Below are 14,366 nucleotides of genomic sequence, written 5' to 3' on the forward strand. Positions count from 1 at the left end.
CCCAGCCATCTTGGAACTCTGCAGACAGAAATGAGGAGCTGGCACTGGCAGCAAGCTGTGCTTCCTGCATGTGTGACCAGGCAAAACTGCCCTGGGAACCATATCCAACATTCCTCTTGCACCCTTGTCCACAGAGCTTGTGTCTAGCCAGCCAAATGCAGACAGACAAAATGCACTAAGCACCCTACTCCAGCCCTGATATCCAGCTGCATCCATCCTGCCTGAGGGATTTTATCTTCCAGACACAGGCAGCTGGAGCAAGCAAGAACAAGGCAGGCTTCCTCATGAAGTACCAATGCTCTGGACAGTACTTGCCTCCCTGCCTTTGCCCTTTGCCCCAGCTTGTAGGGGCTATATTTAGCTCCTCCACCAGCTCGCCTTTATCAGTGTCATCCACTGCCACGGAAACCACCCACAGAGCAGATTTCTCCTTTCCTGGCAGCCAGCTCCTCACCTCATTAAACATTATTCCCATCTCATGTGCAAAGGGAAAAGACACAAGGCTCCCTGTGTCTGCCAGGATACAGGCACAGAGTAAAATTAAACTGTGTGCCAGACATAAAAATGCTTTCCCAGGCAGGCACACATTGAGGGTTTCTCTCTCAGTAAGTCACTAGTTGACACTCTTGCTACATGATGCTCTCAAGGATAATGGAACCTGGCTGGATGCAGTAATCCTATAGACTATGGGGGAAGGACAAGCTTCATGTGGGGACACTGAAAGGCACAAAAGCTCAGCCTGAAGTGACAAGAGTCACATCAAAGGAGGGTTTTCTCTCCTTCCACGCAGGCATGAGGATGCAAGCACAGGGTGTCAATGTCACAGGAGTCAATGCCAAGAGGACCCCACCTGGCTGCTTGACGGTGACCTCTGTCCGCCCTGACACCTCCTCTGCCAGCTTGTACCAGGCGTGGTTGGGGCTGAGCAGCCACTCCTCCACGTGGCAGTAGTAGCTGCCGCTGTCCCGCACCTCTGCCCGCTGCACCGTCAGGCTGAAGAGCCCGCCCGAGGCGGAGCGCTCGAACTGCAGCCGGCCCCGCAGACCCTCCTCCTCCGCGTAGGTGCCGTACTCGAAGGCCGAGCTGTGGGTGGTCTTCAGGATGAGCTTCCCATCGGCATCCGAGGGCTTGTGCACGTACCACAGCACAGCGAAGTGGGAGTCGGGGCTGGTCTGGGATTTCACCGAGCAGTTCAGGGGGATGGGCCGGTTCTCCACCAGAGTGATGCTGCGCTTCGACTTGCTCACCTGCAGCTTGGTCACTGCCAGGGGGAATGGAGAAGGATGAAGACAGGTGGGTCATTAACACAGGAAAGAAACTCACTGCCTTTGGGGTGAACCAGAGAGTCCCCTCTTGCTTGGGTCCCATATGCCTTTAAGGCATTTAGATATTCTACCAAATCTCTCCTTTCAAACCCTGTCTACTCCTGGATCCTCCCACTGTGTCCCTCAGCAAGAGAGGCTGCTTTTTCACAGTCTGACCTTTAAAAGACTCTTTTTAATTCACAGTAGTCTAAGGCACCAGACTTAGTAAGATGACTACACCCAAACTCAGTGGTTTTTCTCATAGTGAAATCATACCACTTGCACCTCAGAGTAATGAGCTGTTGACCAGTTCCAGAGAAAACCACTTCTGAGAAAGTGAATTAAAGGAGACCCCACTGCTGTCACATGCCAGCCATCTCAGTGAGATGCATGCCACAGACACGCAATAGCTAGGGGAGGAAGTGCAGGCACAACTGGAAAAGGAGAAAGAGCACCAGACTGGAAGGGATCATCAGGGAGCAAGCTCTGCTCCCACTGCCAGAAGGTCTGGCTCCAAGTCCACCACAAACTGCACAGCCTAGGACAAGCCACAGGCCCATCACCTCTCTTGGCTTCCCAAGCACAAGTGCAGTTCCCACGCTGTAGCTAAGCAGTCCCACGGTCCTGAGGATGATAAAGCAGAATCATTAGCTCTAGCTTCTGTAAGGCAAGACACACAGGTTCCCAATTCCTCTCTCCCTGTACAACCACAAGACAGAGCCTACCTACACTGCAGTGTATGCTCACGCTGTGCTTGCCACCCCAGCACTGAGCCCTGAGCCAGGGCATTCTGTCAGCAGGGAGGACACAAGGCGCCCTCCTGTGACACTCGTGCTCGGTGTGCCCTGGAGTCCCTGCCAGCTCCCACCCACCTGCACACACCACTCCTCCCAGCAGCTCTCCACCATGGGCCTCCCCTCCTTCACCTCTCCTCATACCCCTGTGGTTCTCCTCTGAAAGGGGGAATGCTGCCTTGCTACTGACAAGCTGCAAATCTCTGAAATAAAACTTGAAGGGTGCACAGGTACAAGTGGCACAACAAAAGTGTGGCAACCACAGGCACAAACAACTAAAGGTTGCCAGGGTACCTGTGCCCATCCACACCCTGGAAACACATCCCAGGCATCCTGTGTTTGTGAGGAAGCAATGTTGTCTTTCTCTCTCTCACCAAGGCATGATGCTTTGCATCATGCTTTGCTTCCAGCTTCCCTTGGGCACCAGGGCCTCGGATGCCTGTCGGCACCAGTGATGAGTGACAGTGCCCAGGGAGAGGACGGGCACAGACAACTTCAAATGGGAGGAACTCCCAACACACTCCCAACATTTTCTGTGCTATCATATCTGAGATAGGCATCCTGCTATCGCATCCGAAGTTCCCCTGGAGCCTGCACTGCCTGTGGCTTTAATCAGTATGCTAATAAAGACTCTGTGCCTGGGGTATGGCATGCAGACACTGCAGGAAGGAAAGGAAGGAAACTGTCCTTGTTTTGCCTCCCTAGGGATTTCAACCTAATGGAAAGAGTCAGCACCAACCTCTTGTATTTCTGCCATACCCCAGACACATTCCCTCCCCTTTGTTTCACTTCAGGACAACAGCTTTAGCCACCACACCCACCCTCATCCCACCTGTTTGGCCCACCACTGGTTAAGAATAGTTATTTCGAGCATTAATCAATCTTCCTAGTCCCTAGGAGATGAACCAATAAAGGAGAAGGTGGTTCTCAGCAGTTTCCTTTCTCCCCCAGCCCCCTTTCCAAACAGTTTATTTTTAATTGGTACTGGATTATTTTCTGCAACCGTTACTACGGAAACCTTTGTTACTATAGCAACTGTGTATGTTAAGTCAGTAGCCCTATATCTATTAAAATGCAGTATATACACACATGCCGTGTCTGGTGGGTTGTTCAATATCAACACACACACAAAGCCAGGGTACACACAGGCCAGAGCTGCTGAGAGGCAACTACCTCTCTCAGTGCTCTTCCCACATTGTGACACCTCCAGAAGATGAAATGAGGATGGCTGACACTGAGTAATTCTAATCTTAGTGTCTGGGACAACAAACCCACCCTGTACATGACAGATGTATTCCACTGAAGCAGTGAGGGCTTGTTCCCAGACCATAATCACAGTAATTGTCACTGTGTACAAACAGCATGGACCCCTGAGGTCATCCAAGGACTCTTAGATGGCTCCTCAGCAGCTTCCCCTGCTCTCATGCAAGCTTTAGGAAGAAATCTTCTTGAGAGCAATGGGGAAGGCAATCTTATTAACTCTGACAAAAATGAGATCTTAATTTTCGCACACACCGCTCCCCCCAATCCTTCCAAGCCATCCTTGGCAGCCACTGAAGCCAGCAGTCAGGAATTTGCCCACATTTGCACTGAGTCCCCAAGATATTGATGAGGTAGCGCTTCCACAGCTGCTACCAGCTGGAGCAGCAAGCCCTGGCAGGGAATCACAGATCTTCTCTTTGCCAGACTGCACTCTTGCAGAGGTTCAAAACGGTGCACAATGTTTCCTCTAGATTAGAGGTATCAGTGATATGTAATGACATCCCTGCCAATGCACTTTTCATCAAACATGAATTATTTTCCTAAGGGAGGATACCGCAGAAGATGCAAGTGAAGGTTCTGTTTCCCTCCCAGAGAACTAAGAGAGGACATTCTCAGTCTTTTCCAATTCTGTGAATGCCAAATGCTTCCATGTCCTGGTGCTGGTTCCTGCATAGTATACAGGCACCCATCTCTTATTCATTACCTTTTGCAGATCCTATAGTAGTGATTTAAGGCTTTTATGGACCACAGGCTGATAACAGCTAAGTTGGAAATGCTGTGGCACACAGGTTACCTTGGGGCAGATTAACCCTTGGGCTGATTTGCTTGTCCAGGCAAGGGAAAAATCCTGGTTAAGACATGGGAAGCCTTATGGGTAACTCACACTTCTGCTCTCCCATAGGGCTGACCATCAGCCACTGTTCACAGATATGCAAACAAATCCACAAAGCTCTTTTTGTGTTTGGGAAAAAATACTTAAAAAGGGGAAAACAGATAATATTGAAGCTGGTGGTCCAGGGTAATGGGAATGGTACAATATGATGCCACGGAGTCCATCCATCTCTTCCCATTCTGGTGGTAAGCCTATTCCAGTGCAAACTCAGTTTCTCCATGCCACGTGCACCTTGCCAGCTCATGTTTAAAGATGCTACCATGACATGGAAATGCTTGTAGCTGCTGGTGCACCAGTGAGGTTGCAAGAAGTCTGACACCCCAGGCACTCAGCCAGTGAAACCTCGCCCTACTGACAAGGGGGAAACTCCCTTTCTTGGCTTGAGGATTTGCCTAGGCAGAGAGCCAGAAAAGGGCTTGGCCTTCAAAGGCTGAGTTCACCCCGTGTGCCCCAGGGGCTGGGGTTTTGGTGAGGCACAGCAGGGCTGGTCCAGCCCTGTGTCAGGCAGCAGAGGTAGTGGGCACAGCAGTGTGAACACAGTTACCCAGCATTTTCTGCTGGCTGTCAAGAGGCTGATGTTCTCTTAACAGCCTCCTGAACATCTGCTCTGTGAGAGGAACAGGTGCCTGTGTCTAGGTGAAGTTATCGTGCATATCATCTGCAAACCATAATGCTGTTGCCACAATGTCTCTTGGCTCCCTGGAGAGTGCCAGTAAAGAGGATATTGTACCTTAATGTACTGTAATTGGCCCTACATATGCTATTAAGGCTTTCAATTTACACTGGCAACAAGTCATGGTTAGAAACCTCTTTGTTTTTTTTTATCATTATCTCAAGATGCCTGTGGCAGCTTTTGGTCCTCAAAGCTTGCACCTCTGGCTGGGAGCTCAGGTCAGACACACCTTAAAAACGCAGCAGGATATGACAGAGCCTGATCCTCTACAAGCCAATATGCAGCAGATATTTTCTCCACACCATCAAGCAGGCAATCAATCTCCTCAAGCTGTGCAAAGGATAAGCACAGTTATACAAATATTTGGGGGAAGGGAGAGCAGTCATCAGAGGAAGAGGACAGAGACAGTGATGTGATTCACAGTTTTTCTGCTGAGTTGCTGCCTCTTGGCTCCCTCCCCTCTGTTTCCTCATCATCAAGCTGGGGTTACAACACTTACCTTCAGCAAAACACTTTGCAACCTGTACCTAAAAATGCTGTGATAAGAAGATACTCTGTCTCAAACACCTTACACTATTTTGCCTTGTAGGCAGCAAGAAAACACAACAGCAGGAGTTTACTTCCCACCTGGGAGCTGCTATTACCAAGTCCTGGGAATAGCGATGTTTAATTGCAGCTAAAGATACCCTTTCCCCAGAACAGTCCCATACAAACCCCCAGAAAGTTGCCCCTGCAGGAAAGGAGGAGGGGGCTGTCTGCTGGGGAAGGAGCCAGCTCTGCATGAACCACCAACTGGGGCACAGAAGGGTGGGCAGGAGGATGGCCACCACCATCCCAGAGAGTCCCCAGAAAGTCCTGTCACCACAGCAGGGAGGCAGTGTCCCACTTTGGAGGCTGCTGCTCACTGGGGAGAGCTCCTCCAGAGAACACTTCTGCTTGGAAAGAACTGATGAAAGGTTGCAAAACGTTTTCCAGGGAAATGTCCTAATTTTAAAAGCCTCCACCGAGATTTCACTGTGCTGAGGTGTGTGTGCAGGGGGATCAGAAATGAGGCCAGCCCAACCTGAGCCCAGCCCTGGTTTAACACCATACAGTGGGTTTAGCAGGCCAGTCATGAGAGATTCTTTTCCATGAGCACAGCTCCACAGCGACTTCTACAAGGAACCCCTCTCTCCCCAGCAGGCTCAGCATACAACCCTGAAGGGCATTGGCCAGGCCATCGGCACAAACTCAGCCATTCCCTCAGCCTGTGGTCACATCCCAGAAGTGCTTCATCATGTCCTTCACTAGGGCCTGAAAAGCACAAAGTGCCTGAATTCCTCCAGGAGGAAGTTTGCCTGGGATTCAAGAGACCAGTGTGCAGGTTACTGCCACAGGCTTAGACATGTATTAACATTCAGACTTCTGCCAGCTCTTCTCCCTTCCACAAAGCAGGGCTGAGGAACCTCCCCAGACAGACACTGTAAGGACTCCTGCTTTAATGACTGAACAGAGTCAAGCAAGTACATGCCAGCCTACTGATTCAGCATGGTGAGAGCTGGGTGACTCACATTTATTAGGTTAGCTGAAATCAAACCAACGTTCAAAAGGGAAAGATGTGCAAGCCCTTTTGGAGAGGAGGCACCAGAAGAAAGGCATTTGCAGAAGGGAAGAAAACGAGATGCTCCTAGGAGGACTTTGCTCATTAAGCTTAACCACAGCAGCACAGAAATCACAGCAAAGTAAAGACAAAGGCTTCCAGCACTGGGGCAACCTCCCCAGAGAAGGCAGGAACATGGCAGCACAGCTCCGACTCCAGCTATTCTCTTTTAACTGAACACAATTCCTCCTGAAACTGGATTAGTGAGGTTGCAAATTGCATTAGCCAACATGGGAGGCTGCTGGTGCAACAGGAGCAGCAGAAAGGGAAATAGCATTAGACTTTGCCTGCCATTATTACTGCCATTATTAACTTGTCACTTTACTGTAGTGTTCCTATAACAATGAATTATTGCCTGCAAACAGGCTGACATGATTGAATTACTGGGAGAGTAGCTTTGTGGGAAGGAAAGACAGTGTTAACCCTTTCCTGAGGAAGGCTGAGCTTCAGCCCCCTCCCATGAGGTCAGATAAAAGAGCTGAGCCTATGACTCTGAACACCATCAAATGACCTGCATTTCACCATGTTCAGCAAATTGCTGATAAGTCCATGGCCCAGCAGGCAGCCCAGACACTCCCCAGCCTCACAGCTGCTGCTGCTGCAGCAAGACCAGCTGGGCACTCAAGTAGCCGTGCACATCCATGCTGACCATCACCCGTCCAACAGCCCTGCCCAGCGCTCGGCCACAAGCACAGGACAGAACTGAAGGACACTGTGCTACTGCAGCCTGGGGAGTGGAATTTGATGCTCTCAAAATGGTGCCAGAGGGTGCTGTGGCAAAGCAGAACAGGCACCTCTCCTCAAACCCTACAGTGGATCCGCTTGCTTAATCCGCACCCCCACCAGCTCCAGCCCCAGGAAGTCTGATCATGCCAAAGTACCTACAAGTGGCCCCATGGCCTGCCCCTCCTCAAAAGCAGCACAGTCAGACCCACCAAACACTGGGGGAGCGGGTCAAGTCCATCTCTGCATGTGAAGACTGCAGGCAGTGACAAGGATGTGTGCTTGGCCAGGGAGCAGCCTGGCATTAGCAGCCGTGCTGGAGCCTGTGGAGCAGCTAACAAACCAGCAGGTAACCAAGTGGGGCCTCGAGGAGGAATGCATGTGTGACCCAGAAAGGCTCTTTAAAGCCCAGAAGCCATACATCTGCCAGCACATACAGAAAAGGCAAGGATGGAAAAAGCTGGGAAGCTCAAAGCCTCCCAGGTCCAGCCAAGGCTAAGGCAGAGACCACCAGCTGGGATGTACCAGTGGCCTGGAGAAAACAGGACTTTCCCCAAGAAACAGAAACCATGTCAGTGTAAAGAACAGCAAGAAACAAATGTACCCCAAAGCAAAATGCCTCATAAACCTAAAACCAGAAACTTTCCTGCAAAGCCCTGAAATGCACATAAAAGTTCTGCACAAGAGAGAGAAGGGGAGGGAGGAATAAAAGATTCCCAGCATGAGTTGTGCCTGCTGTCAGAAAACAATATACGGCTCACTGATCACTTGTAAATTAAAATATGGAGATAGGATCACTGGAAGATAAATTCAGTACCAACCTACAGGCACTGAGGATACAGAAATTAAAAAATAACATACAGAGATATTTAATCAACTCCTCGTCAGGAAGATTTCAAACAAAGGAGTGCTCTGTCAATTAGGAAAAATAGTAATTAAATACACCCAAAGAGCAAGTTGTAACACACACAGCAGCACCACACCAACTCCCATGCCGTGCTGGAGGCTGGATATTTCTTCCCTCAGAAAACAACTTGGCAGTTTTGTGCACACTCAGAGCACAACTGCACCCTGTAGTGCTGGGCTGACTTTCAGGCATGCTGTGCTTGACTTGGGCATTTTCGGCAGCTCCTGCCGAAAATCTGAGTGCTGGGCAGATAGAGAGGAGCTGCTTAGAGTGGTGTGAAATGTCATTTTCTTGCTACCCAGAGAGCAAGCTCTCCAGACAGACCTCAGGCAGGATCAGGAGATCTTTTGGATACCACCCGCACCAGCCCTGCCAGCATCAGGTGCTGCTTTCCATGCAAAGTGAAGTCCTCTGAGAAGCACACAGCTCAATTCATCCAAGCATCAGCTCACTCCACTCACCTTTAACTGTTCCTTTTCACTGGACTAGCTTTCTGCAGGTGTACTAAACTGAGCTGGAGCACAGCAGCACCTGTGCCAGCACAAGGAATGGGACAGGACCACGCAGCCAGCAGCCCACATCGGGAATGAGGATCACCTCCTTCTATGCAGCAAAGTGCCAGCTCCACCTGCAGGGGTTTACTTCTCACCTAGAAGCCACTTTACCAAGTCTTGGGAATGGCAACATTTAATTGCAGCTGAAGATACCATTTCCCCAAAACTGAATGCTCATGGATGATGCTGCTTCTGCAGTGAGTACAACTACTGCTGGAAAAACAACCGAGTGAAATGAGCCATCTGTCATTTCTTAAGGAATTGTATTCTTGAACTTCTTAAGGAGTGAGGACATATTTCAGCATAATGAGCTACAGATACATCGTCATCTGAACTCCCTGCTTCTCTGTTAATTGGGACAAGGAAATCTACAGTAATTTTCTTTAGCAGCATCCCAAATACTTATTTAAGAAAGTAAGATGGTCTTGAGAGAAAACTTTTATGTATACATACATATATTAAAATAAAAGAACCTGAGCCACAGGTTCAGGATGTTTACATTCTGCTGTAAGGAAGCAGATCTCGGGTTCAGTGAACCCAGGAATCAGTCTTTGACCAATATCAGAACTTGCAGTTTCTCATGCCAGGAGAAGCATTCCTCAGGATACGGAACACAGAAAAATGGTGCAGGTGCCATGCACAGGGGTGGACTGCAAAAGGTGCTGCTTGGGCATACAGGGAGGGACTCCTGGACTGGGCAGTGCTCTGACTGGAGGGCTGAGAATGCAGCAAGAGAAATATTGTGCTGCTGCAGCATTGAGCCTGCTGGCCCCAAGGCCACTCACCTCATGGAGAGCTGGGGCTCCATGCAGAGACTGGGACAGGAGAAGAGTGGTCAACCTGGCTGCAAAGCTGCTCATCACCAGTCTCCCTCTCTCTCAAGAGCTGCCCCTGCTGACTCTGCTTTTGAGATCTTCAAGGAGAGGAGGAGGTACAAAGCTTTAGAGCTCAACACTATCTAAGTACTGCTCACAGTAGAGTATTTTAGTCCAAGGAAAGCAAACAGGGAATCGATGAGAAGCTAAACTGTGTGGAGAGAGAGAAACTGTTCACGAAAACATCAAAGAAGGTGCATGTGCACGGACTGCAAACAGGCTGACACCATGATTTTGTGTATCCATGCTGAAAACAGGAGTGGAAAACTGCTCAGGAGATACCAAAGAGAGAAAGCAGAGAGTTCTCTGAAATGGAAGTGAAAAATTTGGACCTAAAAGGTAACCATGGAGAGAGCTAATCTGAAGAGTGTAGCATATCCTGGATATGGCCCAGGTTTCCTGGCACTGTCAATCTTGTTGGGGGGCTGAAAAGAAAGACTACCTGCACTAAGATCAGTGGGGGCACACACAGAGCAGGCCGAGTCAGGTTAAGGTCCCACTAGGTAGGTACAAGGATGCATTCCCACACTCTTCACCCTTGTGAAATGCATCCAAGATGCTACATCCAATTAAAGTTCAGCTTCTCAGGTCACGCTCCTCTGTGTATTTTCCAGGCTGGAGTCCCAAGAGAAAACCTGAACATCACTGGCTGCAATCAGCTCAACACACCTGGCTCTTACAGAAGGCTCTCAGAGGAGCCAAGCAGCACTGCTCCCAAAAGGAAAACCAAATGCAGGGAGAGGTGAATCACAGCTCTGACCCTGCAAGGCCAGTGTCAGCGTCCCCAGTACAGCATCAGGAATGCAGCAGCACCTCCAGCACGAGCTCCCTCCCCTGCTGCTTACACCCAGGAGGACAGGGATGTTTGGAGAAAGGAGTGATGGCTAAACGTGGAGAAAAAGCACCCTGGGGTGCTGGCCTGGGATAAATAACTGTGCCAAGGAGGTGACAGCAAGTCTAAGTGGAGTATTTGTCCCAGAGGACCTGGAAAGTGTGGCAACAGAGCTCCCCAGGGCAAATGGGCAAGAGTAGGAGAATCAACCCTACCTCTGCTATCTGCAGAAGAAAAAGGGCCCAGCTGGGTCACTAATGCAGGTCCATGCAAGGGGACAGCTCTGGGTAATGCAACACTGAACCCCTTCATTTCATGTGTTCAGTGTGCTGGAAAGAAGGAGCAGCAGCTCTGAGGAAGAACAGCAGGTCTTACCCCACTGGCAGTGAAGGGAAAGGAGCAAGTCCCTGAGCACACAGGGAAGAGGAGGCTGCTCTGCACCACAGCCACTGCTGCTGAGGGACAGGCTCCTCGCTTCTGAGCTCTTCAGCACTCGAGCAGGAGTACAACCATTTGCCAGATGGAGCAGGCAGCTGTAAAGCAGGGAAGCAGTGCTGTTCTACAGAGCAAAACCACTCTGGGATCAAACAAGCAGCAAACTTCAGTTTCCAGACTTCACTTCTGTAAGGAAGTTTCCAGCTCATTAACTTTCCTTGCTTAATTTTATTGTTGGATGCTGCCAGAAGCAAGAGTGTCAGGTTAAAGCAGAAACGTTGTGGCCTTTGAAAACACTTGTTTGAGACTCTACTCAAGAGTCTGGTCGGTATCCCACTGGCCACTTGTAGTAGGAAAGGCATCTTTCACATCCATCCATGAGAGGCTTCCTTAACTGGAATTACTAAGAATTACTAAGATGAGATGGAATAAAGGCATTAACAGAAATATCTGAGTTAAGGAAAGCTTCTCACTATACTCCACAAATGTCTTGGTAGTTAATTATTTGAAAGTAAGTCCTCCTCTCCCAGCATTAAGTGTGCTATAAAGCAGCCTCCTTTTCCAGTTCTCCTCTGCCTTGTACCCTCCTCATCCTCCCAGCATCCTAAGCCTGCACAGTCACAACCATGCACTGCTTGGCTCGTCAATGAGCCTTCAGAGAGGAGGAGCATGAGACAGAATAGTCTCTCTGTGGCTGCCATGGATGGGCTTGAACAAAGAGGTAAGAGTCCTTCATTCTCCACTCATTAGGTTTCTCTGGCCATTGCTAGCTCAGCACAGCCATTCTCTGGTTTCCTGTGGAGACCAGAAAGTAGCACAGGGCTCTGCACCCACCAGAATGCAGGGCTCCAGGGCTAGCACAGCCCTGGCTCACCCCACTCCTAAAGTAAGGTTCAGGAAGAAGCCACCTCCAGCTCTTGCAAGGCCAGTGATGAGCCTCCATCCTCCCCCTCCATGATGGTTTCAACCTGACAGCTTCTAATAAACCAAACTTTAAGAAGCAGCCCCTGGAGAGCCTCTGGAAGCTAATTAATGCTCTAATGAAGAGCATGACTGCCTTGTTTGCTCGACAGCTCCCAGGTCAGTCAATCTACTGTAGACTGGCTTGCAAAAAAGCAGTGAGGAGCCCAGCATCCCTGGTGTCTGCTCAGTTATCATCCCCTGCCATCCCTCCTCCCATGTTCATAACTGTCAATCCCAGCAGCAAGAGGACAGATTTATAGAAGCAATTGCAGCTTCTCCCTGAGTGCCCGGTCCAGATTTAGTCAGGAAGGAACAGGACAAGGAACAATGCAAGGATGGAGGGGTGGAGAGCTGCATGAGTATGAAAGGGGTGAGAAGGTGCTCTGAGGGTGGGGATATTGTGTGAAAGCCCTGCTTTCTTATTCTGCTGTTGCCAGATACACTCTCCAGCATTCAGACCCCAGGACTTTGCTGAATCACCCCCTCATCTGTGCTTCAGGGGAATGATAAGTGCAGTAACACACACAATGACAATGGCAATTTAATACACCAGCACAAATGTGCCTCAAGCCTCCTTGCCAAAAGAGAGATCACTCTGCAGACACCCAAGCCTGCCCAGATTGCAGCACAGCCCCCGTGGTGCACTGTCTGCTGCCCTTGTCTTAGTCCTGCAGACCACATGGGCACGCACTGCTCCCAGACAGCGCCTGCTGTCTCATCCCTGGACACCTGGCAGGGAGAAACAAGATCCAAGGAGGAAATGGGAACAGAGCCTGCCTGACAATCCTTGGGTCTTCCCCTTGACCTTTCTGAACCTATCTACCACCTTCCTTCAGGCCCCAGAGCCCAAGAGCTGTTTCCCCTCCGTGCTGTGTGAGGCAGGGAACAGTGAGGTCAGCTGGCATCTCAGTGTGAGCACTGAGAGCCACTTGGATTCAAAAGGAATCACCTGCTTCCTCTAAAAGCTACCTCTGCCTCCCCTAAAACCCAAGGAAACTGTAAGTGCCAGGGAGCCACCACACACGTCCTCTCCAAATATCAGCCCACTAAGCTTTGCATACTGGCTGCTCTTCCCCACCTGGAAAGGGGCAAGACAAAGGGCAAAGCAATATCTTTGGATGGGAAAATGGTGGTGAACCCTCAGGGGAAAGGGATGATGGCCGTGGGGATGAAAGACCCAGGTTTCCAGAGGCAGGCCAGATACTTCAGCAGAAGGGGAGTCCCAAACACAAAAGAAATCTTTACTCCTGCACTGGGGGCTCACTTCTAGTTCAGGCTGCACTACTGTGCATGGTCTCCTGCCAGCTTTGGTTTCAGGCAAGCAGCTGGTGGGAAGTGAGATGTACTTTTACTGTTCTTCCCCTTCTGTTGCAACAAGAGCTCACCAAGAAAGAAACAACAGGCACCTTGAGAGATGGAAGTAAAAAGGAGAGCACTGAATTGTAGGGAAATGAAATAGCCACAGGCTATCTAGCCAGTCTGGTCTCCAGTCATGTCTAACAGCCCTCCACACCAGCCTGGATTATTGCCCCAGCCTACAGAAGTTAAAACTCAGCAGTGGCCCTAAAGCAGTGCAGGTCTCTGTCCCTATAAAGCACACATGAGCTCTCAACACAAGGTGTGCAGGCTTGCATGACACTGAGCAGCAGGCTAGGAAAGGGAGCTGTGGATCCCAGGGCTACTGCTGGTGAACTTAGATGATACCTAAATTCTCTATAACCTCTCACACACACAGCCAGCACCCTTTATAGGGAATTTCCTCACACTGCCAGTCTTTAGAACAAAAAGATCCCAAGGAATCAGGAATGTCACTCTCAAAGGCCAAAACTGGCTCAGATGCCACATAGGAGACTTGTGCCATCGTGCCTGCAGACCTTGTACTTAGAATTGGGTTAATGCTGCCATTGTCTGTCCTTGCTCATTTCTTCAGCCCCTACATTTTTCATTTCTCAAAATACTGCTCATTTCTTCTTGGATTTCACAAAGCAAGGAGGCTGCCATTTATTTACCTTTCTCTCCTCAACACACTTCAAAGGTTGACGTATACTGACTTTCATGTCTGCACCTGGAACCTGTCAAATAGAAAGGTCACTCAAACAGGGAGCAGGGGTTGGAGTGGGAACTAGAATCCCCATGTTAACTTAGAGTCCAGAAAGACATGCTGGCTCCATTTGCCAAAACACCTCCAGACAAGCCTTCTTTATGGTGTCCTTTAGTGGACTGGTAGTGGAGATAGGTCACCCAAGCATATGGGTGAAGGCAGACAGCCATGGCTAATGGCAAAGGAAAGGCTAGGACTGAGACACCAAACAGCAACCTGAACTCATCTCAGATAACTAGTGACTAGTGGAACAGAAGTAGACAGACAGCTCTCTCAGCTGTTTAATCGTTCCAGGGTCCTGAATGACCCTTTTTGGAGAAGACTTGGATATTTATCTGAAAACCAGCACCCACACAGCACAGGTTGCACTGGGAGGGCTCTAGGACATTCATTCATTCAGAAGTGTCTGGG

The 14,366-nt window shown here is 49.7% G+C and overlaps 1 protein-coding gene across 3 annotated transcripts in view; it reads right to left on the reverse strand.

The window, feature by feature from the left end:
• IGSF3 (immunoglobulin superfamily member 3) overlaps positions 1 to 14,366 on the reverse strand; it is a 92,373-nt gene that overhangs the window by 8,637 nt on the left and 69,370 nt on the right. For all 3 annotated transcript variants that reach the window (XR_014950091.1, XM_085560780.1, XM_021541594.4), the window contains one exon: positions 851 to 1,261. Coding sequence is in view for 2 of the 3 variants with exons in the window: in XM_085560780.1 (XP_085416906.1) it covers positions 851 to 1,261 (411 nt within the window). In the remaining variant the exon portion in view is untranslated. The remainder of the gene's footprint in view (positions 1 to 850; positions 1,262 to 14,366) is intronic.

The sequence above is a fragment of the Lonchura striata genome, chromosome 1 (genome assembly GCF_050655825.1).
Source record: "Lonchura striata isolate lonStrDom1 chromosome 1, ASM5065582v1, whole genome shotgun sequence".
Taxonomy (NCBI): Eukaryota; Metazoa; Chordata; class Aves; order Passeriformes; family Estrildidae; genus Lonchura; species Lonchura striata.